This window comes from Diorhabda carinulata, chromosome 12 (genome assembly GCF_026250575.1).
Source record: "Diorhabda carinulata isolate Delta chromosome 12, icDioCari1.1, whole genome shotgun sequence".
Lineage (NCBI taxonomy): Eukaryota > Metazoa > Arthropoda > Insecta > Coleoptera > Chrysomelidae > Diorhabda > Diorhabda carinulata.
The window spans coordinates 1,989,131-2,011,884 of NC_079471.1; the positions used below are offsets into that span (position 1 = coordinate 1,989,131).

At 33.7% G+C, this 22,754-nt stretch overlaps 3 protein-coding genes across 12 annotated transcripts in view; 2 read left to right on the top strand and 1 right to left on the bottom strand.

Annotated features, from left to right (window-relative positions):
- The window catches only part of LOC130899868 (E3 ubiquitin-protein ligase RBBP6), a 35,238-nt gene extending 34,750 nt beyond the window's left edge, over nucleotides 1–488 (bottom strand). For 2 of the 7 annotated variants that reach the window (XM_057810028.1, XM_057810024.1), the window contains exons 1-2: nucleotides 316–488; nucleotides 37–203 (exon numbers count right to left, since the gene is read on the bottom strand). In XM_057810028.1, coding sequence (XP_057666011.1) covers nucleotides 37–202 — 166 coding nt within the window. In that variant the 5' untranslated portion in view covers nucleotide 203; nucleotides 316–488. Of the gene's footprint in view, nucleotides 1–36 lie in introns of all 7 variants that reach the window. The other 5 variants (XM_057810025.1, XM_057810023.1, XM_057810030.1 and 2 more) reach the window with 5 other exon arrangements.
- Nucleotides 489–1,013: 525 nt separating this feature from the next.
- Nucleotides 1,014–22,084, top strand: LOC130899985 (cyclin-A2-like). 3 transcript variants are annotated; one of them, XM_057810259.1, is made up of 6 exons: nucleotides 1,014–1,573; nucleotides 1,638–1,763; nucleotides 19,900–20,106; nucleotides 20,883–21,137; nucleotides 21,492–21,829; nucleotides 21,908–22,084. In XM_057810259.1, exons 1-5 carry the CDS (start codon nucleotides 1,331–1,333, stop codon nucleotides 21,804–21,806), a joined length of 1,146 nt encoding a protein of 381 aa, XP_057666242.1. In that variant the 5' UTR covers nucleotides 1,014–1,330; the 3' UTR covers nucleotides 21,807–21,829; nucleotides 21,908–22,084. The 3 variants fall into 3 exon arrangements, with proteins under 3 accessions (XP_057666242.1, XP_057666241.1, XP_057666243.1); XM_057810260.1 differs by having other exon boundaries at nucleotides 1,162–1,579; nucleotides 1,643–1,763; XM_057810258.1 differs by having other exon boundaries at nucleotides 1,159–1,573; nucleotides 21,492–22,084.
- LOC130899984 (venom acid phosphatase Acph-1-like) lies at nucleotides 5,505–12,967 on the top strand. Of its 2 annotated transcripts, XR_009060120.1 has the most exons (5): nucleotides 5,505–6,020; nucleotides 7,689–7,796; nucleotides 10,228–10,464; nucleotides 10,517–11,579; nucleotides 12,159–12,967. XR_009060120.1 is itself a non-coding variant. In XM_057810257.1 (4 exons), exons 1-4 carry the CDS (start codon nucleotides 5,871–5,873, stop codon nucleotides 11,168–11,170), a joined length of 1,149 nt encoding a protein of 382 aa, XP_057666240.1. In that variant the 5' UTR covers nucleotides 5,505–5,870; the 3' UTR covers nucleotides 11,171–12,967. The 2 variants fall into 2 exon arrangements, 1 of the variants encoding a protein (XP_057666240.1); XM_057810257.1 differs by having other exon boundaries at nucleotides 10,517–12,967.
- Nucleotides 22,085–22,754: the final 670 nt, after the last annotated feature.

Below are 22,754 nucleotides of genomic sequence, written 5' to 3' on the forward strand. Positions count from 1 at the left end.
TAAAGAATTTTCAAAACCATAATTCACTCTGCATACCTTCTTTAGTTTGTGCGTTCGTAACTTGTAAATCAAAATCTGTACTTTTTCCTATTCGTTTTTGCTGTATTATAGCATTCTTCAGATCTTTCACTGAAATATGTAGGCCATCGAACGTAACCGTATCATACTCAAGAGCCGATTTGAATTTGTAGTGTACAGACATGCTATTAAATCGAGATATCAAATATACTAAAAAGGGTGACTGGGAAATCAATTACGTTAGCATTAATGGTGCGGTAGATGCAATAGGGACACGATCTTAATCTTAAAATTTACCTTTTTGAGAAGTCGGTAGCACAAAATATATTAGTCTTTACATTCAACTACCTCAAGTCTTTTTCACAATAATTAAAACATATTTTTCACTATTTTACCGTCTTTCATTAGCTTGACACTACATTTCCACACGATGAAAAATAATAAAAATGGCGTCACCTCACCAGTCATTTGTACCAACCATATAAATCTGTCAATTATATGTCATATTGATCAAGAAATTACCACAGGCTGTATTATTAACCGGAAATAACTCCGATTTTAAATTAATTATATTAATAAATATGATGATAAAATATCACTCTAATCAATAATAGGTAAAGAAAGTGAACGTTCAACAACCATTTATCTTTATTGCTTAAATTATTATTCGTCTATAAGTGAGAGCTGGTTAAATGTTTTATATGTTCCGTGAAATGTTACCATCTTCTGCATAATATTTTTCTTGAACTTGTAAAGCTTCAATTGAATTATTATTTTTCTTTGGAATTTGTCTTTGTTATCTATTAACCATAAGTACAATTGAGTTTAAATGTCTCACATTAGCTAATATTTACAATTTTATTTTATACTAATGACGTCAAAGAGATAATGGTTTCCGGTTTATGCTTTCACCTTGTCGATTAAAATATACTAGTGAAAAAACTAAATTCACTAAAATTTGTTATTTCAAATAAAAATTATTTATTTTAATATTTAAATAATTAAAAATAATTACTATTGATCATTATATATGCTAGTTAAAAAGTTTAAGTAAAAATACAGCAACACGTTTGGATATTTTTATTAATGTTAGAGTTTTTATTGATTACTTTTATTTTTTTTTTAACTATCAAAAAACTTGATAACCGACATCTTTTAAAATCGACATTGTCTGTCTTCAAGACTTTTTACTCTATAAATGTTTAAGTTTCAATTGTATTATAGTGTATAGTAGTATTATTTTATTGGAAACGTATTATATATACACATATATAATTTTTTCGTGTTATTAAAATCTACAGTTCAGAAAAAAATGAATTTTCAAATTCATGAAGATATTGATCACGTTGAAGCACTTCATCGAGATATTCAAGTGAAAAAACAAATATTTGGCGATAATTATTTCCAAAAGAACAAAGAAAAAACGAATTTGAATAAAAATGATAAGTTAGTAAACCAAATTTTACGAAAGAAAAGTTTTCTAGATAATTATCGAGAAAATGTGTCGCAGAAATGTCCGGAATCGTTTGAAACTATTTCTTCGGGGAAAAAAGAAGTAAGGGTTGATATTTATTGTACAATTGCAATATTTTTTTATCCCTGTATCGATATTTTTTAAGGAAAGTATGAATGGGTTAAGAATAATTGAGGAGCCGTTTCTACAAGTTGAAAAAGAAAATGTGGAGGTACATGTAGAACCTGATGGTTTTCCTTCAAGTTTATTACACAATTTCGAATACAGGAAGGTGAGTATTTCATATATTAAATATTGGTCTTACAGGGTGTGCATTATTTAATGTATATTTTCAATTATTAGAAAAGTATTTGGTTCCCATATCAAAAAACGTTAAAAAAAATTGAAGCTGATATCATTCTCAGACGAAACTATTAAAAACTATCACTTTACTCAATAAAACATAATTAAAAACAAATAAACATTTCTAGAATAACTTTTATGTTAATAATTGTTGGTGTTAAGCAATTAACTATAATTTCAATTAGATTTTATTATCTTAATGGAATAAAACAAACTAATTTTTGACAAAAATAACATGATTTAGTTTATTTACTCTCCGGTAAGAGAAAAAAACCAATGAAACAGCTTGCGAGTGTTATAAAGTTACTTTTTATTGAGTTGTGTACCCTAATTTTCCTACGACACTAACCTCTTCCACTCATTTTTGTAAATTTTGCTCAAAACGAGTTTAAACCACTTTTTTCCACATCTCACGTATATTATTATGCAATAACACATGTGGAGAGCCCTAGTAACAATCAGTGTTACCAACCGTACCTACGTTTCAGTTGATCTACCAACTTTCACTGTTTAACTCACATCTACTACCAACTTTTAAATTTTTAACTTGATATCCTTTCTTTTTTTAATCTGTTTATTTACCTAATCCCTCAACGTGTTCATTGTTTATAATAAAGTAACAAGAGAGGGCATTACTGTATATTTTGGGATTTTTAACTACATCTAATAGAAAAGTGACATATTATTGTTAGGTCCTTAAAATTAAGTTGGTACTTTCGATTCCAAAACCAAAATAAATGTCATATTTTCATTTGTTAATTTCATCAGTTTCACTGTTCATGAAAAATACGATTTAAAACCATAGAATTAATATGAAAAGTAGTGGGAGCGAAGTATGGAAGCTAATAGAAAGAGAAAGATCATCGGTAAGCCACTACCTATCTTTTTCTGCTCTATCCTGATTGGATCGCCATGACGTCGAAGTTTCGAATCGTGGGAACGGCCAATGAGGATAATGACAAGCTTTGATTTTAATGGCGAATAAGGAGAGATAGAGAGTGGTAAACCGATGCCTTTTCTCTCTCGTTAAATAGTACAATTTCATTTAAATGCCGCTTTCTCTATTTCTAATATTAATTTTGCGTTTGAAACATTCTAAATTAAATATTTTTTATCGTTTTTCACATATTTTCATTGCACGCTTTGTATTGTGGACAACACTGATTAGTGACGTCGTGTGAGGTTATGTTTAGTTTGAAGTTTTATTTTTCATATTTTTTGGGTGATACTACGCGTTTAAAGATATATTTCTATACTAGAAGGAAAATTGGATTTATTTACTCATGCAAAGCGCGTGAAACACATACCTCTAGCTACTATAATCAAATCAGTTTAGCCGTACACCTTCAGTCGCGTCGAATTCGTCTTTTTGTTTTACGGGAAACGATTTTTTTTTGAGTACATCGAATGTTTACGGCTTGTTCGTGTTTATTAAGTGTTTTAAGTATTTCCTCGATGACTAAAAATACCACATTGCCAAGAACAAGAAACAAATGACAGAAAACAACTTTTAATATTGTTTTGATAATGGCGGTATATTGAAGATTATAATAAATTGTTGTTTGATAGCCACACCTTCCATTCTATTTTAATTTTGATTAACGATGTTTTTGTATGGCGTCTAGACTGACCGCAGACCTGTTTTTGGAGAATCACAGGGTTTTTTGTCGGTTTTAACAAATATTATATTTTTGAAGATTGTTTACGTTACATTTCATTAAAGCCGGTACCACACGATGCTGGATGCAGTGCTGCAACTACACGATCTTGTGGTACCGGCTTAAGAGAAGAGTTGATACTACTAAAGCCGGTATTACACGATGCGATCAATATTTGCGCCAACATTCGCGTTCAAACGTGTGTGTAGTCGTACAACAAGTGTAGGCCTCAAAAGTATGCCACATGATAGTTAACATAATTGAAACAATCCTCGAAGGTAAAAAGTTACGTGTTGGAGTATTTTTCGACCCACAAATGGCGTTCGACATGATTACTTTCTTTATAAACTGAAACTACATTCAACGGAACAACAATTTTTTATCACCGACCGCTATTTTCAAGCCAAAATTGAAGATATCTACTCAAATTACCATACGATCGAATCGGGACTACCTCAGGGTACTCCCTACTTTAGTTTTAGGTCCATTTCTGTATCTGATATTCACAGCAAACGTTTCAAGGACAGACGATACTTCATAGCAAATCTGTTTGGCCCCAAATGTTTATCAATAATATTCCATTTCCGATAAAACCGGTTTTTTTTTTGTAAAAAACGTACGGGAATAGTTATTTTTTTTTAATATATTCAGGGGTGTCCCCTGAATGTAAACCCAAGTGGGCGTTATGGGGGATGGGCTTCACTACGGCCGCCATCTTGTAAAACACGTTTTATCAAATATCTCGCGAACCGCGCATCGTACGACGAAAATTATGGAAATCATTATTGTAGATAATAAAATTTTCTATCTTTTTTATTTGAAACTTTTTTTTGTATAACGCATAGATTTTTAATTATAGCTCTCCAAACTTTTTTCAATATGGTTTTTGCTAAGAAGAATTGTTATTGTTATTATTTTTAATCAAAGTTATGCTTGTATTATGCTATTATATATTGTGTATATCATTATCTATAGTAATGATCTCTACAATTTTTGTTGTACTATGCGGGGTTCGCGAGATATTTAATAAAACGTGTTTTACAAGATGGCTGCTGAAGTGAGGCCCCCCCCATGACGCCCACTTGGATTTACATCAGACCTCTGAACATATTAAAAAAAATTCCTGTTCCCGTACGTTTTTTTCAGAGCCTACTTTTTTTGGTTGGGACTCTTGGACTATTAGGGCTGCATTTACATTTAAACGATAGAAAACAGATTTGAAATTAAAAAATATGAACTGGCTACTTAACAAAAGGTCTCAACTAAGACTCGAAAATAAATTGCTCGTCTACAAAACTATATTCGTACCAATTAGGTCGTATGGAATAGAACTATGGAGCTGCAGTAATGCAGTAAACCTTCAATACATTCCGAAAACACTCTGTATGCTTTGCAGAATCCCCAGGTACGTCTCTAACCTAACAATTCATAATCAAAGATGTCGTAAAGAATTATTCCACAAGATACAAAAATCGATTCAATGACTGCAAGCGCTGTATATTAATAAAAAAAGTGTTGGTTACAAATTCGTACCGATGTTGGTTCAAAAAAATCGATTTTCCACGTTGCAATGTCAAAGTCGGAAGCAAAACATTCGTCGAATGACATGCGCACTACGACCACACGATTCGTCCGATCATACCAACCTAGAAAATGTTCAAGGTAGCGCTGAAGATAAACGTATTCTATTGATCAGTGAAAGTGATCGACGACTCACGAGTCCAGAGATACTAGCTCAGATCAATGAATCTAGTATTTCAGTTCTTCAACAGTTAAAAAGATATTGGGAGAAGCTGTTTTTTTTTAAAGGTTGGCAGTGAGACGTCAAAATAAAATTGAGAGGCTGTAGTGGGTCACAGAACATAAAAATTTGACGTATGAAGAATGGAAGAGAGTTTTATGAGTCAAAGTTTGAGGCAGAATGACCCCGATCGAGTTGTTGTGAAACAGGGAAGTGAAAAATCAGTGTCCTACTTCCGTTTCACATCGTTTTTATATCCTGAAAAACGAACGGACCCAAATTGTGCATCGAAATAATGAAGTTACGTCCATGAATCAATAACGCGTACTATAGGGCGGGCAAAAACGTTTGACCGGTAGTGTACATGTACATACAATCTTATAGAAGCGGGAAATTTAATTTTTAAATGATCATATTATGTCTTTATAAATAAACGTTAATAAAAACCTTAAACGCGCTTAAATTGTCTAATTTAAGTCTATAAAAACTTTTATTTCTTACCGTTACATTTGGATATTAATGACATACCTCAAACATCATCAAATAGATGTTGTGAGTTGTTAACAGTTGATATATAAAAGGAACTGCTTCATGTAACAGTTTGTCATTTGATTATATTGATCGAGTGGGGAACGAGATGGGGATTTCGATTTTGTTAGGTTGTACTGTATTTTTGTTTTGCGTATTTGCGGAGGGAAGTGCTCGATTGAATAATTACACAGAAGAAGATTACAAAAAAAGTTTTCCTAATAACGAAGATCAAGGGACGCTGAAGTTAATTAACGTGGTAAGTAAAATTTTATTCTATTCATCTAGGTACGTATCGGCTTTAGTTTTATTTTTTTTTTATTTTTTAAACCGGTTTTGATTAACGAATGATTCGTTGATGTTGATGTACAGGGTGTTAATGGAATATTTTCATCGATAATTCATGTCACATACAAACGAATTCAAAAATTGGATACTGGCGGCGAAATGAGATGAATTTGGGAGTCAAGTTATTAATTCTGAAGGTCGTTGTAATGTCAAAGAAGGTTAACTATGAGAATTTTTGTTTTTTTTTTTTGGTTACATTAATATATTAATTTCGAATGACTGCATCTGAACTGGAAATAAAAAATGTTGATTGATTAATTGATTTAGTTAATATTCAAACGAGATTTTTAGAAATGAACAACTAAAAAAACTTGTCCCGAAACAATTCTCGATTTAAATTTTTATTTTCCAGTCCAGCCCTGCCTAGATTGAAGACTCATTTCTGATACAATTTAAGTTTGAAAAATTGATTAGTGATCAGGCTCTTCATTTTTGTGGCAAACTAATAAACACCACGAATACTGAATTATTTAAGAAAAGATGAAGTAGAAAACAAAGTCTTATATAGAGGAAAGTTAATTACAATGGTAACCAAGAAAAAGCGAAGAATCTAGCGAATAATCTAGCGAATAATCTGGCGAAGAATCTAACGAAGAATCTAGCGAAGAATCTAACGAAGAATCTAGCGATTAATCTAGCGAAGAATCTAGTGAAGATTCTAGCGAGGAATCTAGCGAATAATCTAGCGAAGAATCTAGCGAAGAATCTAACGAAGAATCTAGCGATTAATCTAGCGAAGAATCTAGTGAAGATTCTAGCGAGGAATCTAGCGAATAATCTAGCGAAGAATGTAGCGAAGAATCTAGCGAAGAATCTAGCGAAGAATCTAGCGAAGAATCTAGCGAAGAATCTAGCGAAGAATCTAACGAAGAATCTAGCGATTAATCTAGCGAAGAATCTAGTGAAGATTCTAGCGAGGAATCTAGCGAATAATCTAGCGAATAATCTAGCGAATAATCTAGCGAAGAATCTAACGAAGAATCTAGCGAAGAATCTAGCGAAGAATCTAGCGAAGAATCTAACGAAGAATCTAGCGATTAATCTAGCGAAGAATCTAGTGAAGATTCTAGCGAGGAATCTAGCGAATAATCTAGCGAATAATCTAGCGAAGAATCTAACGAAGAATCTAGCGATTAATCTAGCGAAGAATCTAGTGAAGATTCTAGCGAGGAATCTAGCGAAGAATCTAGCGAATAATCTAGCGAAGAATCTAGCGAATAATCTAGCGAATAATCTAGCGAATAATCTAGCGAAGAATCTAGCGAATAATCTAGCGAATAATCTAGCGAATAATCTAGCGAATAATCTAGCGAATAATCTAGCGAAGAATCTAGCGAATAATCTAGCGAATAATCTAGCGAATAATCTAGCGAATAATCTAGCGAAGAATCTAGCGAATAATCTAGCGAAGAATCTAGCTCAGTAATGATTGGAGGAAGCAAAAAAATAACCATTAATACCCTACACAACTTCAGATTCGCCAAAGCATTCAAAATAAACTTATGACTGATGAATAAATCTCGTCAAAACTTTAATCAAACTCGTATTGATAAAAAAAATTGTTTAATATATATTTTAGATGTTTCGACATGGAAATAGAACTATAAATGGCGGAGATGAGTCATATCCAAACGATCCTTACTTAAATATGACTTATTTCCCTTATGGACTTGGACAACTTACGAACGTGAGTAAATTTTTGAATGGCATTTTGAAAAGTAAGAGTTGTAATAAAAAAAATTGTAGCAGTAATCAACTGAAACGCGTCTATTTCAACTAGTTTCTTTCATATAATAACCACATCCTTTAGATAGCGAATTCGAGTTCTCGTTTTTAGCGCCATCTCTTGGTTCATCGATCGATCAACTAAATTGAATTTTTTCCGAAAATAACTAGTCGAAAGTTGGTCTTGATTTCATTTCTAATTATGGGTAGAATGGGGTTTCAAAAATGCAACAAAAACTAAATGAAACAAACGACAGAATATTGAATTTTGAAGTTAATGAATCCCATGTTTTTAAAAACCAAGATTTATCACACCGCGATTCTTAATTAATAAATTCCCAGACGATGAATACATAAGTATTCGAAAACTCGGAATATATTAGAGTTAGTACACTTTGGTGTTTAATTTAGCCACAATCCCACTACGAAAACGAAAATATATAGGTGGTGATTGTTTCCTAACGAATTGTAAGTAACTACAGTCATTATTTGTAATACGTAATACGGATGCCACAAGCTATTATTAAATATAGATTAATATGGAAAATAATTGGGAAATTACACGAAATACTTGATATACGATGAGGTAGAAAAGTGTCGATCCAATGTTGAACGGAATTTTAGACATAGCCAAACAGGACGTGGAAACAATTTAACAAAATCGTTACGTTCGAAGATATACGGTTGTCATTAAAGCCGTTTAAGGACGTGCGACCTTCCTCGTCCAAATAAATAAGTTAGTTCCGTTAGCATGAGATTAATTTTGCAGCGAAACGAATTCGATTAATTTTTATTTAATGTAGATTAAGTCTACTTGAAAAACATTTTCGAATACAGTACGGTTCAAAAGAAGAGATAAATTCGTACAATATCGTAACTAGATTCGATAGATTATTCTTCTTTTCCCTATAATTTGTTTATTTTTTTCAAATATTATTGTCCTGCTAGTTAAATTGTTTAGAATTTGTATATTTTGTTTTACTGGATTTTTCAAACTATATCAAATTCATAAAAACGTTCCCACTCTTTCTTAGACGTTATTTGAAGAGTAAGACCAAAACTTTTTGAAAAAAAAAACGGGCAGAACTTGTCGGAAATTTCGATTATTGTACATAAAGTCCCAATTAATTGAGTAAATTTTAAAAAAACGTCCTTTTTTGCGCAATTTGGTTAGACAATTGCTTAACCAATGACTACTTCTGTTTATTCTAAGCAATGTAACAGCCTAGCATCCGAGGTCTTCCTTTCGAAATTGTTTGTATCTTACGAAGATAGTTCCGGAAGTACCTGGTCCAATAAAGAAAAAACAAAAATGTTGGTGGTTGGTAACTCAATCTCCTTTTAGCTCCAAACACTTTTCCCGGCGATGTTGAATAGGTTCGTCCCAAAAAACCGACGTCTGCAGATGGAACGGTCTTTGTCTTCTTTGGAGCCGGTTTTCCCTTTTCAAATCTATTGTTTTTGATTGTTATTTCGTTTCTGGTGTGAATTGATGGACCCAGTTTCATCCATGGTTATGAAACGGCGCAAAAATCTGGAAACATCACCAAAAACTCGATGGAAACATCTTCACGACGTTGTTTTTGTTCCATTGTGAGCAAACGCAGCCACCATCTTGCACACAGCTTTCTCGTGACCAAATTTTCAGTTAATATGCACTTTTTGGAACGTCTACTAGGTCTACTAGCTCGAGGATCATCTAGTGGATTTTCTTCAACATTTCTGGAGTCGTCACCTCATTTGGTCAACCGCTACGATCCTGGTCTCCGCAGGTCGTACGAATTCACTTAAACTCTGCTACCCAATATTTCACTGTTGATAATGAAGAAGCAGTCTAACCTAGAATTTAGTTCGTAGTGGTTGGGCTAAGACCTTTCAAATAAAACTATGACCAATTTTTTCCATGTTTACAAATTCAAATGAAAACGTTCATTATTGGTGGGGCTGCCAAACAAATACTAAACAACGTGGCGTCTTCAAACTTGATCTAGATCAAGCCAGGTACTTCTGGGACCAACCTCGTACCTTGAATTTAGAAAACGACTGGTAGGAGCCAAGGGTTCATTTTTTTTTGCTACTCATTAATCATGTCACACGTTTACGAATTATTGGTAATTTTACAAAGTGTAACCTAGAGTGGTCTAAACATAGAGGCTTTACGTTCTACCATGGGCAAAAATCTCTTGGTCTGACGCGAACGAGCTCTGTTTAAACCGGTTTAGAAGCCTAAGCGCAAAAAAATATCCTCTGCTTGTTTTGCAGAGGATGTTTTATGGTTTGAGCAGTCGAAAACTGTCCAATTTGTACCAACACTAGTTGAAATAGAAGCAGCTCCGTTGTGGCTGTATACATCGGTGTTTTTGGTCGTTTTGAAATTAATATTTTGCTTATAGGCTGGCAAAGTGAAAGAATATTTCATGGGTGCCGATCTTCGTAATAGATACGACGATTTTTTGGGAAAATACTACTACCCCGAGTTAGTCGAAGCGATTAGTACTAACGTCAACAGAACAAAGATGTCGCTTTTGTTAGTTTTAGCAGGATTGTTTCCGCCAAGAAAGGAGGATGCAGTTTTGGGAATGTCTTGGCAACCTATCCCCTACAATTTCCTACCAATCGAACGAGATCCAGTAAGTTTATTATAATACAGGGTATGCGGTTATGATAATGATTCCATTTCAGGTTCTTAACGGTGTAAGATGCCCTGAATATATCGAGGAATATGCGAAACATGTTCAACAATTGTTGGATCGAAACAAGTTTAAGAAATACGAAAAATTGTTTGATTATATATCGCAGCATAGCGGGTTGAATATTACGACGATTCGGCAAGTATATAATCTTCAATTTGGTCTGGCGACTGAACGGGAATTCGGTCTGGAATTACCGGAATGGACGAAGAAGGTGTATCCGGAACCCATGACGAATGTGGCTACCGAAGATTATTATATAGCTATGGGTACACCCATTTTGAAGAGACTGGCGATCGGTTATTTTTTAAAGAAATTAATAAACGATGCTAACGATAATATCGACGATGACACGAAACTAAAAACGAAAATTCACTTGTATTCTGGTCACGAGAGTACCGTGGCGCGTCTGTTGATAGCTTTGGGTATATTCGAGAAGCATATACCTTCGTATGGGTCTCACGTCATTTTAGAATTGCACGAAATCGAAGGTGTTTACGGTTTCAAAGTTTTTTATCAAGGGTGGGATGGTAGGGGATTACGTTTAATGCAAATACCCGGATGTGAAGAATTTTGTCCTCTGGATGCGTTTACCGCGTTAATGCAAGATTATCTACCTCTGGATGATGACGTATGTTCAGATTGATAACCAGTGATGCCAGCTTGGCTGTTTTTCCCCTAAATTTGGGGAGAATAATTTAAATAAGGGGATTTTTTCGGGAAGGCGGTGAAAATAAATAATTTTGTTTATCGGAATTTATTAGGGCTTCCAGAAACATAGAATGGATGCTTTTATGCAAGATTTTCTAGCTCTGGATGATGACGTATGTTCAGATTGATAACCAGTGATGCCAGCTTGGCTGTTTTTTCCCTAAATTTGGGGAGAACAATTTAAATAAGGGGATTTTTTCGGGAAGGCGGTGAAAATAAATAATTTTGTTGATCGGAATTTATTAGGGCTTCCAGAAACATAGAATGGATGCTTTTATGCAAGATTTTCTAGCTCTGGATGATGACGTATGTTCAGATTGATAACCAGTGATGCCAGCTTGGCTGTTTTTTCCCTAAATTTGGGGAGAACAATTTAAATAAGGGGATTTTTTCGGGAAGGCGGTGAAAATAAATAATTTTGTTGATCGGAATTTATTAGAGCTTCCAGAAACATAGAACGGATGCTTTTATGCAAGATTTTCTACCTCTGAATGATGACGTATGTTCAGATTGATAACCAGTGATGCCAGCTTGGAGGTTTTTTCCCTAAATTTGGGGAGAACAATTTAAATAAGGGGGTTTTTTCGGGAAGGCGGTGAAAATAAATAATTTTGTTGATCGGAATTTATTAGGGCTTCCAGAAACATAGAATGGATGCGTTTGTGCAAGATTTTCTAGCTCTGGATGATGACGTATGTTCAGATTGATAACCAGTGATGCCAGCTTGGCTGTTTTTTCCCTAAATTTGGGGAGAACAATTTAAATAAGGGGGTTTTTTCGGGAAGGCGGTGAAAATAAATAATTTTGTTGATCGGAATTTATTAGGGCTTCCAGAAACATAGAATGGATGCTTTTATGCAAGATTTTCTACCTCTGAATGATGACGTATGTTCAGATTGATAACCAGTGATGCCAGCTTGGAGGTTTTTTCCCTAAATTTGGGGAGAACAATTTAAATAAGGGGGTTTTTTCGGGAAGGCGGTGAAAATAAATAATTTTGTTTATCGGAATTTATTAGGGCTTCCAGAAACATAGAATGGATGCTTTTGTGCAAGATTTTCTACCTCTGGATGATGACGTATGTTCAGATTGATAACCAGTGATGCCAGCTTGGCTGTTTTTTCCCTAAATTTGGGGAGAACAATTTAAATAAGGGGATTTTTTCGGGAAGGCGGTGAAAATAAATAATTTTGTTTATCGGAATTTATTAGGGCTTCCAGAAACATAGAATGGATGCTTTTGTGCAAGATTTTCTACCTCTGGATGATGACGTATGTTCAGATTGATAACCAGTGATGCCAGCTTGGCTGTTTTTTCCCTAAATTTGGGGAGAACAATTTAAATAAGGGGATTTTTTCGGGAAGGCGGTGAAAATAAATAATTTTGTTGATCGGAATTTATTAGGGCTTCCAGAAACATAGAATGGATGCTTTTATGCAAGATTTTCTAGCTCTGGATGATGACGTATGTTCAGATTGATAACCAGTGATGCCAGCTTGGCTGTTTTTTCCCTAAATTTGGGGAGAACAATTTAAATAAGGGGGTTTTTTCGGGAAGGCGGTGAAAATAAATAATTTTGTTGATCGGAATTTATTAGGGCTTCCAGAAACATAGAATGGATGCGTTTGTGCAAGATTTTCTAGCTCTGGATGATGACGTATGTTCAGATTGATAACCAGTGATGCCAGCTTGGCTGTTTTTTCCCTAAATTTGGGGAGAACAATTTAAATAAGGGGGTTTTTTCGGGAAGGCGGTGAAAATAAATAATTTTGTTGATCGGAATTTATTAGGGCTTCCAGAAACATAGAATGGATGCTTTTATGCAAGATTTTCTACCTCTGAATGATGACGTATGTTCAGATTGATAACCAGTGATGCCAGCTTGGAGGTTTTTTCCCTAAATTTGGGGAGAACAATTTAAATAAGGGGGTTTTTTCGGGAAGGCGGTGAAAATAAATAATTTTGTTTATCGGAATTTATTAGGGCTTCCAGAAACATAGAATGGATGCTTTTGTGCAAGATTTTCTACCTCTGGATGATGACGTATGTTCAGATTGATAACCAGTGATGCCAGCTTGGCTGTTTTTTCCCTAAATTTGGGGAGAACAATTTAAATAAGGGGATTTTTTCGGGAAGGCGGTGAAAATAAATAATTTTGTTGATCGGAATTTATTAGGGCTTCCAGAAACATAGAATGGATGCTTTTATGCAAGATTTTCTAGCTCTGGATGATGACGTATGTTCAGATTGATAACCAGTGATGCCAGCTTGGCTGTTTTTTCCCTAAATTTGGGGAGAACAATTTAAATAAGGGGATTTTTTCGGGAAGGCGGTGAAAATAAATAATTTTGTTGATCGGAATTTATTAGAGCTTCCAGAAACATAGAACGGATGCTTTTATGCAAGATTTTCTACCTCTGAATGATGACGTATGTTCAGATTGATAACCAGTGATGCCAGCTTGGAGGTTTTTTCCCTAAATTTGGGGAGAACAATTTAAATAAGGGGGTTTTTTCGGGAAGGCGGTGAAAATAAATAATTTTGTTGATCGGAATTTATTAGGGCTTCCAGAAACATAGAATGGATGCGTTTGTGCAAGATTTTCTAGCTCTGGATGATGACGTATGTTCAGATTGATAACCAGTGATGCCAGCTTGGCTGTTTTTTCCCTAAATTTGGGGAGAACAATTTAAATAAGGGGGTTTTTTCGGGAAGGCGGTGAAAATAAATAATTTTGTTGATCGGAATTTATTAGGGCTTCCAGAAACATAGAATGGATGCTTTTATGCAAGATTTTCTACCTCTGAATGATGACGTATGTTCAGATTGATAACCAGTGATGCCAGCTTGGAGGTTTTTTCCCTAAATTTGGGGAGAACAATTTAAATAAGGGGGTTTTTTCGGGAAGGCGGTGAAAATAAATAATTTTGTTTATCGGAATTTATTAGGGCTTCCAGAAACATAGAATGGATGCTTTTGTGCAAGATTTTCTACCTCTGGATGATGACGTATGTTCAGATTGATAACCAGTGATGCCAGCTTGGCTGTTTTTTCCCTAAATTTGGGGAGAACAATTTAAATAAGGGGATTTTTTCGGGAAGGCGGTGAAAATAAATAATTTTGTTTATCGGAATTTATTAGGGCTTCCAGAAACATAGAATGGATGCTTTTGTGCAAGATTTTCTACCTCTGGATGATGACGTATGTTCAGATTGATAACCAGTGATGCCAGCTTGGCTGTTTTTTCCCTAAATTTGGGGAGAACAATTTAAATAAGGGGATTTTTTCGGGAAGGCGGTGAAAATAAATAATTTTGTTGATCGGAATTTATTAGGGCTTCCAGAAACATAGAATGGATGCTTTTATGCAAGATTTTCTAGCTCTGGATGATGACGTATGTTCAGATTGATAACCAGTGATGCCAGCTTGGCTGTTTTTTCCCTAAATTTGGGGAGAACAATTTAAATAAGGGGGTTTTTTCGGGAAGGCGGTGAAAATAAATAATTTTGTTGATCGGAATTTATTAGGGCTTCCAGAAACATAGAATGGATGCGTTTGTGCAAGATTTTCTAGCTCTGGATGATGACGTATGTTCAGATTGATAACCAGTGATGCCAGCTTGGCTGTTTTTTCCCTAAATTTGGGGAGAACAATTTAAATAAGGGGGTTTTTTCGGGAAGGCGGTGAAAATAAATAATTTTGTTGATCGGAATTTATTAGGGCTTCCAGAAACATAGAATGGATGCTTTTATGCAAGATTTTCTACCTCTGAATGATGACGTATGTTCAGATTGATAACCAGTGATGCCAGCTTGGAGGTTTTTTCCCTAAATTTGGGGAGAACAATTTAAATAAGGGGGTTTTTTCGGGAAGGCGGTGAAAATAAATAATTTTGTTTATCGGAATTTATTAGGGCTTCCAGAAACATAGAATGGATGCTTTTGTGCAAGATTTTCTACCTCTGGATGATGACGTATGTTCAGATTGATAACCAGTGATGCCAGCTTGGCTGTTTTTTCCCTAAATTTGGGGAGAACAATTTAAATAAGGGGATTTTTTCGGGAAGGCGGTGAAAATAAATAATTTTGTTGATCGGAATTTATTAGGGCTTCCAGAAACATAGAATGGATGCTTTTATGCAAGATTTTCTAGCTCTGGATGATGACGTATGTTCAGATTGATAACCAGTGATGCCAGCTTGGCTGTTTTTTCCCTAAATTTGGGGAGAACAATTTAAATAAGGGGGTTTTTTCGGGAAGGCGGTGAAAATAAATAATTTTGTTTATCGGAATTTATTAGGGCTTCCAGAAACATAGAATGGATGCTTTTATGCAAGATTTTCTAGCTCTGGATGATGACGTATGTTCAGATTGATAACCAGTGATGCCAGCTTGGCTGTTTTTTCCCTAAATTTGGGGAGAAAAATTTAAATGAGGGGATTTTTTCGGGAAGGCGGTGAAAATAAATAATTTTGTTGATCGGAATTTATTAGGGCTTCCAGAAACATAGAATGGATGCTTTTATGCAAGATTTTCTAGCTCTGGATGATGACGTATGTTCAGATTGATAACCAGTGATGCCAGCTTGGCTGTTTTTTCCCTAAATTTGGGGAGAACAATTTAAATAAGGGGGTTTTTTCGGGAAGGCGGTGAAAATAAATAATTTTGTTTATCGGAATTTATTAGGGCTTCCAGAAACATAGAATGGATGCTTTTATGCAAGATTTTCTAGCTCTGGATGATGACGTATGTTCAGATTGATAACCAGTGATGCCAGCTTGGCTGTTTTTTCCCTAAATTTGGGGAGAAAAATTTAAATGAGGGGATTTTTTCGGGAAGGCGGTGAAAATAAATAATTTTGTTTATCGGAATTTATTAGGGCTTCCAGAAACATAGAATGGATGCTTTTATGCAAGATTTTCTAGCTCTGGATGATGACGTATGTTCAGATTGATAACCAGTGATGCCAGCTTGGCTGTTTTTTCCCTAAATTTGGGGAGAACAATTTAAATAAGGGGGTTTTTTCGGGAAGGCGGTGAAAATAAATAATTTTGTTTATCGGAATTTATTAGAGCTTCCAGAAACATAGAACGGATGCTTTTATGCAAGATTTTCTACCTCTGAATGATGACGTATGTTCAGATTGATAACCAGTGATGCCAGCTTGGCGGTTTTTTTCCTAAATTCGGGGAGAACAATTTAAATAAGGAGGTTTTTTCGGGAAGGCGGTGAAAATAAATAATTTTGTTGGACGGAATTTATTAGAGCTTGCAGAAAAATAAAATTTAAAATTCGTAAGTTTCGGAATCCTAATGAAAAGTAGATTGTCGCCCTCTATCTTTCGTTTAATCAATTTGGTGATATTACGTTTAAATTTCAAAAGTAAACAATTATCTATCGGTAAATTCTTTCTTTTTATATTTATAACTAAACTTAATTAACATCATCAAAAAAACTTAAGGTATCTTAGTGCGAATTTAGGGGATTTTGAAATACGCTTGGGGGAAAAAATATTAACCGGTTGGCATCACTGTTGATAACCAAGATCGACAATCAATCGATCTGCTGCATTGACAGTTTGAGAGTTTGACAGATTTGACAGATTTGATAGATTTGACAGTTTTGAGATTCTGTAGTAACTTCCATTTAACAAATGTGTCCAGTATTGTGTCGATGTTGATTCATTAAAAAGATTGTGGTTCATAGAAAGTTGTCTGGACGCTATTCTCTACTAGTTATCAGGAATGTAATTTTTTTTCTCTCTAAAGTATCCAAGTAATACCTACACATATTGGAGCTGGTTACATTGCTGATGTTGAACATATTTTCTTTGTTTCTGTGATAAATATGGAGGTTGTAGCCTTTAAATTTTTGAAAATGTTTTCTCTAGTTGTACGTAGGTTCAGGTAATATAAAATAAGTCGCTAATTTGTAAAAAAATATTCTGTACTTTTTGTATATTGATAGAAATATAATTTTTTGACAAATGTATTGTCGTTATTAAACAATAAATGAAAGAAACTTCATATTTATTAGTATTTTTTATGTTTTTCTTAATAAAACGTCTCCGTTTTAGGTCTGATGGAAATTATTTTCAAAATATAGGTAAAAATTGACGTTTCGAGGTATATTTTTTATCCTACAATCAAAGTCATTCATCAAGTTAAAAATATTAATGAATAATTTAAGACTTTAAAGAAAAAGCCATCAGTAGCTCGGAAAAACACTATTATAGACGGAAAATTTGGAAAAATTCATGAAAATTCGATTTCCTCCAAATCTATACATTTGATCTGGAAACTAATATGATTTTTGAATTTTTTGGGAAAAAATACATAATATTCCATGATTTTTCGCATATCTTTACTATAGATTTGTATTTTCAACATTTTCGTAAAAAAATCCAGAAATTTCGAAAAAAATTTGACACGCTTGTATAAAAAATTCGATATCTCCGAAACCATTCGAGATATCGATTTCATTTTGACACCAATCGATTAAGAAAACTTGAATCTATGATTACATATATGGGATGCCTTTAGTTTCATATTTTTGAGAAATATACGGAGTTAAAAATTGAGTAATTTTTTTTTTTTGAAAAATTACAATATATAAATTTATTGTACTCACAGTTGTGGAAAAACAACTTTGTAAAACAGGAAAATCAGAAGAAAAACGTTGATTCTATCATAAAAAAATTACAACAGCTTTTCTATGAGCATTCAAAGTCAGTTAAGTAACATAAAGTTAGAAGTTATGAAAGAAAATTCCAGTTTTCCAAAGGGGGGCTTGTGCCATGGATATAGAAGAAGAATTTGTTTCAGATTTTGCTAAATTATTGTTAGAAGAGTTTTTTTTGGAACGAGCAGTTCGAAAAAGACATCAGTTGCTCGGAAAAACACTATTATAGACGGAAAATTTGGAAATTATTCATGAAAATTCGATTTCCTCCAAATCTATACATTTGATCTGGAAACTAATATGATTTTTGAATTTTTTGGGAAAAAATACATAATATTCCATGATTTTTCGCATATCTTTACTATAGATTTGTATATTCAACATTTTTGTAGAAAAATCCAGAAATTTCGAAAAAAATTTGACACGCTTGTATAAAAAATTCGATATCTCCGAAACCATTCGAGATATCGATTTCATTTTGACACCAATCGATTAAGAAAACATGAATCTATGATTACATATATGGGATGCCTTTAGTTTCATATTTTTGAGAAATATACGGAGTTAAAAATTGAGTAATTTTTTTTTTTGAAAAATTACAATATATAAATTTATTGTACTCACAGTTGTGGAAAAACAACTTTGTAAAACAGTAAAATCAGAAGAAAAACGTTGATTCTATCATAAAAAAATTACAACAGCTTTTCTATGAGCATTCAAAGTCAGTTAAGTAACATAAAGTTAGAAGTTATGAAAGAAAATTCCAGTTTTCCAAAGGGGGGCTTGTGCCATGGATATAGAAGAAGAATTTGTTTCAGATTTTGCTAAATTATTGTTAGAAGAGTTTTTTTTGGAACGAGCAGTTCGAAAAAGACATCAGTTGCTCGGAAAAACACTATTATAGACGGAAAATTTGGAAATTATTCATGAAAATTCGATTTCCTCCAAATCTATACATTTGATCTGGAAACTAATATGATTTTTGAATTTTTTGGGAAAAAATACATAATATTCCATGATTTTTCGCATATCTTTACTATAGATTTGTATTTTCAACATTTTCGTAAAAAAATCCAGAAATTTCGAAAAAAATTTGACACGCTTGTATAAAAAATTCGATATCTCCGAAACCATTCGAGATATCGATTTCATTTTGACACCAATCGATTAAGAAAACGTGAATCTATGTGACTACATATATGAGATGCCTTCAATTTTATATTTTTGAGAAATATACGGGGTTAAAAATGGAGTAATTTTTTTTTGAAAAATTATAATATAAAAATTTGTTACACTCACAGTTGTGGAATGGTAACGTTAAAATACAAAAAAAAATCCGATGAAAAACATTAATATCTATACATTTAATATTACGAAAAATCATTTTTCAATTGACTATAGTTTCAACTGTACGAAATAAAGAGTGTTTCGAGAGCAACTGAAACTCCTCTTCAGGTACGAGTTCGTTCCGAAAGACAAGCTGCGCTGCAGGCGGCTGTTTTGAGAAGCTGAAACTCCTTTTCATTGGTCCAATGAATAAAAAATGTCACTACTACGATGCTTTCGAATGGAAAGATAAAACTATTGGAATGTGTTGTTCCAGTGGTAAATTTTCACTTCCCTTAATTGTTGAGCCTTTAAAAACTCGATCGACAAGTTTTACAGACGGTTCAGAGTAATTTTTGAGCAAAATAAGAAAGTATAACTCTTGCTTTCATTCATACGAATCCATTTCTATTGTAATAATCTCTTTTCCTTTTTAAATGGCTTCAATGCGAGAGAGGCCGTTGGCGAAAGCTAGTTTTCAAACAATTATCTTCAACTATAGTTACGTTAGCGTGAATAATGAATCAAAAACGTATAATTATTCGATATAAAATACCAGAATAACTAATTACATATTATATCATCACGTTATGAGTAATTGTTTTTGTTATTTTATAATTAATTGTGTTGTTTTCGCTTGCATCTACTTTACTTTCAGGAAATATGGGGTTATTTACGAGATTTGGAATCGCGATTACCGCCCCCACACCCGATTTATATGTCGAAACAAAAGGACATCAATTGGGAATCGCGAAGTATTTTGGTAGATTGGTTAGCGAGCGTCGGAGACGAATACAAATTTAGTAACGAAACTTTCCACTTGGGTGTGATATATCTCGATAGATTCTTGAGCCAATTATGTGTTGTGAGTATTTCTTACATAATATCATTTCATTCGCCGTGTTTATTGGTAGCAGTCACTCAAACCTGCTGCGTTTTCCGCTTATACACGTCACCCTCTCGAAACTTTCCATTTTCGTACGCGTCATCTCCAAAAGATGTTGATTGAGAAACTGGAGGTGTTTGATTTCCACAAACGACTGTCTAAAGTCACAACTATTCAGTATATATACCTAGAGACTGCTGAATAATGTCCGATTCATCTTCGTGACGTTTCAAGTGATTTGAAAATGGGATTTTACGAAATTATTCGAATTTAAGGCTTCTTATATCGGTAGCAAAATAAACTAGGTGTGGATTGGAATCAATCTGATTGGGTTTAGTGCAGTAAAGACCCGGATTGCTGTTTTTACAAAGAAAACTTGCGATGCGACCCAGGATTTGGTCCTGTCGAGACTTAAAAATCATCATTATCGTAAATTTGTTTGTTGGGTGTTGAGGATGTCTTAGCATAGTCACGTGGTGGAGTTAGCTAAGACAGCTTCACAAAAACTTGGAGGACTTTTAATATCCTTTACAAGGTTCAAATTAGTTTATCTTTGGAGTATTTTTGGTGCATCTGGAGCTGGGGATGTGAGGACTCAATACAGAAGATGGAAACTTGACTTAGAGGCTCTTTTTTTTGGACAAGCGCAAGCCTGCGAAGTGATTTATCCTTACGTATGTTCTTTGGATTATATTCTGGGAGATGTAGAGTGTATTGTTGACAAGTTTTGCATTAACAAAAACACCTTCTTGTAGACTAGAAACAAGCTGCAATTGGTGGGAGCGGCGGCAATGATGTTGGCATCGAAAATGGAGGAGTATTATCCTCTTGGAGCTAGCGAATGGTCCTATTTGACAGGCGATACATTTACACCAAAACAAGTTCTCAAAATGGAGAAAATTATCCTAAAAGTATTGAAATTTCGGATGCAAATACCGACTGTAAATGGTTTCATACAACATTTAGCTACGGAACAGAAAATGGATGAGAAAACTGTGCATCTCGCAATGGTAGGTTTTCAACTACAACTTTTTACTCTGAAAAGTGTTTATCTATTACCAGAAGTCTTATTATTTTCGAAACTGATACGAGAACTGCTACTTAAGTTTTGAGATATGGCAACACTGATGTGAATATGTCAAAATTGACAATGACATAATGACGTTTGACATTTTTAACGGTGAATTCAGAACTAAGAATTCAGAAATGTTCGAGAAACCAATCGCAGAATACGAATCAATGTTCACCACGACAACACACGTTTTTGAAACTGTCGAAACATCGAATTGACGCAACAGTGTATTGATCTTGAAATTTAAGTAGCGATCCTCGTAGCCTAGGTACTGATGACGTGGATTTTACAGTATATAGGAGAGTTGGTTCTTTTGGAAGGTGACGATTACCTCGAGATTCTTCCGTCTAAAGTAGCCGCTGCGTGTATAGCTTTAGCGCGTTACACATTATGGAAACGGACGGTTTGGCCGAAAAAATTGAAAGCTGTTAGCGGTTATTCACTAAAGGAACTTTCTCCGGTCGTACAGAAACAAAATCAAACATTGGGATCGTCTCCGATGAAGAAACAACAAGCTATTCAATCGAAATACAAGAGCGAGAAGTTGAGTAAAGTGGCTCTAACTAGACCAAGGAAAATATTATTATACGAATTCGACAGGGAGTGAATTTACATGCTTATTAAATATTGGTGAGTTTTATTTTTTTTTATTTTGTCGATTTTTCTCTATATCTACGAATTAAAAATATATATTTTTTTTTGTTTCAGACGTATTTGTTCTAATTTCGAGAATTTAAAAATGTTATACTCTTATTTGTGTTTAATTATAAGAAATCCCCCCAAAAACCCTTATATATATTTTATTATTTTTATATAACCCCATTTGTTATCGCTAAATTAAATCTATTGACTATATGCTATTATACGCTATATAAAGTAAATAAAGATTTTTTATTTAACCTTTTTCAGCTCCCTCGTATTAGTGTCCTACATGTTTCAATCAACCCCCGTGTAAACAAATCAACGTCTCACTTGTACGTCTGACTTGTACGCCTGGTTTCGTAAATTCTAAACTATTTATCTGGCAGTCAAAAGATAAAACTCGAAAACCGACTTTTGTTTTACTTTATAACCTCGAAAATAACTTCTAAACAACCAATAAGTTCGCAATTTTTAAATAAAATCATCAATTTATCTTGAATATACTCGGTTTCGTAAATTCAAAACGATTTATCTGGCAGTCAAAAGAAAAAACTCGAAACTCGACTTTTGTTTTACTTTATAACCTCGAAAATAACTTCTAAACAACCAATAAGTTCGCAATTTTTAAATAAAATCATCTATTTATCTTGAATATACTCGGTTTCGTAAATTCTAAACTATTTATCTGGCAGTCAAAAGAAAAAACTCGAAAACCGACTTTTGTTTTACTTTATAACCTCGAAAATAACTTCTAAACAACCAATAAGTTCGCAATTTTTAAATAAAATCATCAATTTATCTTGAATATACTCGGTTTCGTAAATTCAAAACGATTTATCTGGCAGTCGAAAGAAAAAACTCGAAACTCGACTTTTGTTTTACTTTATAACCTCGAAAATAACTTCTAAACAAC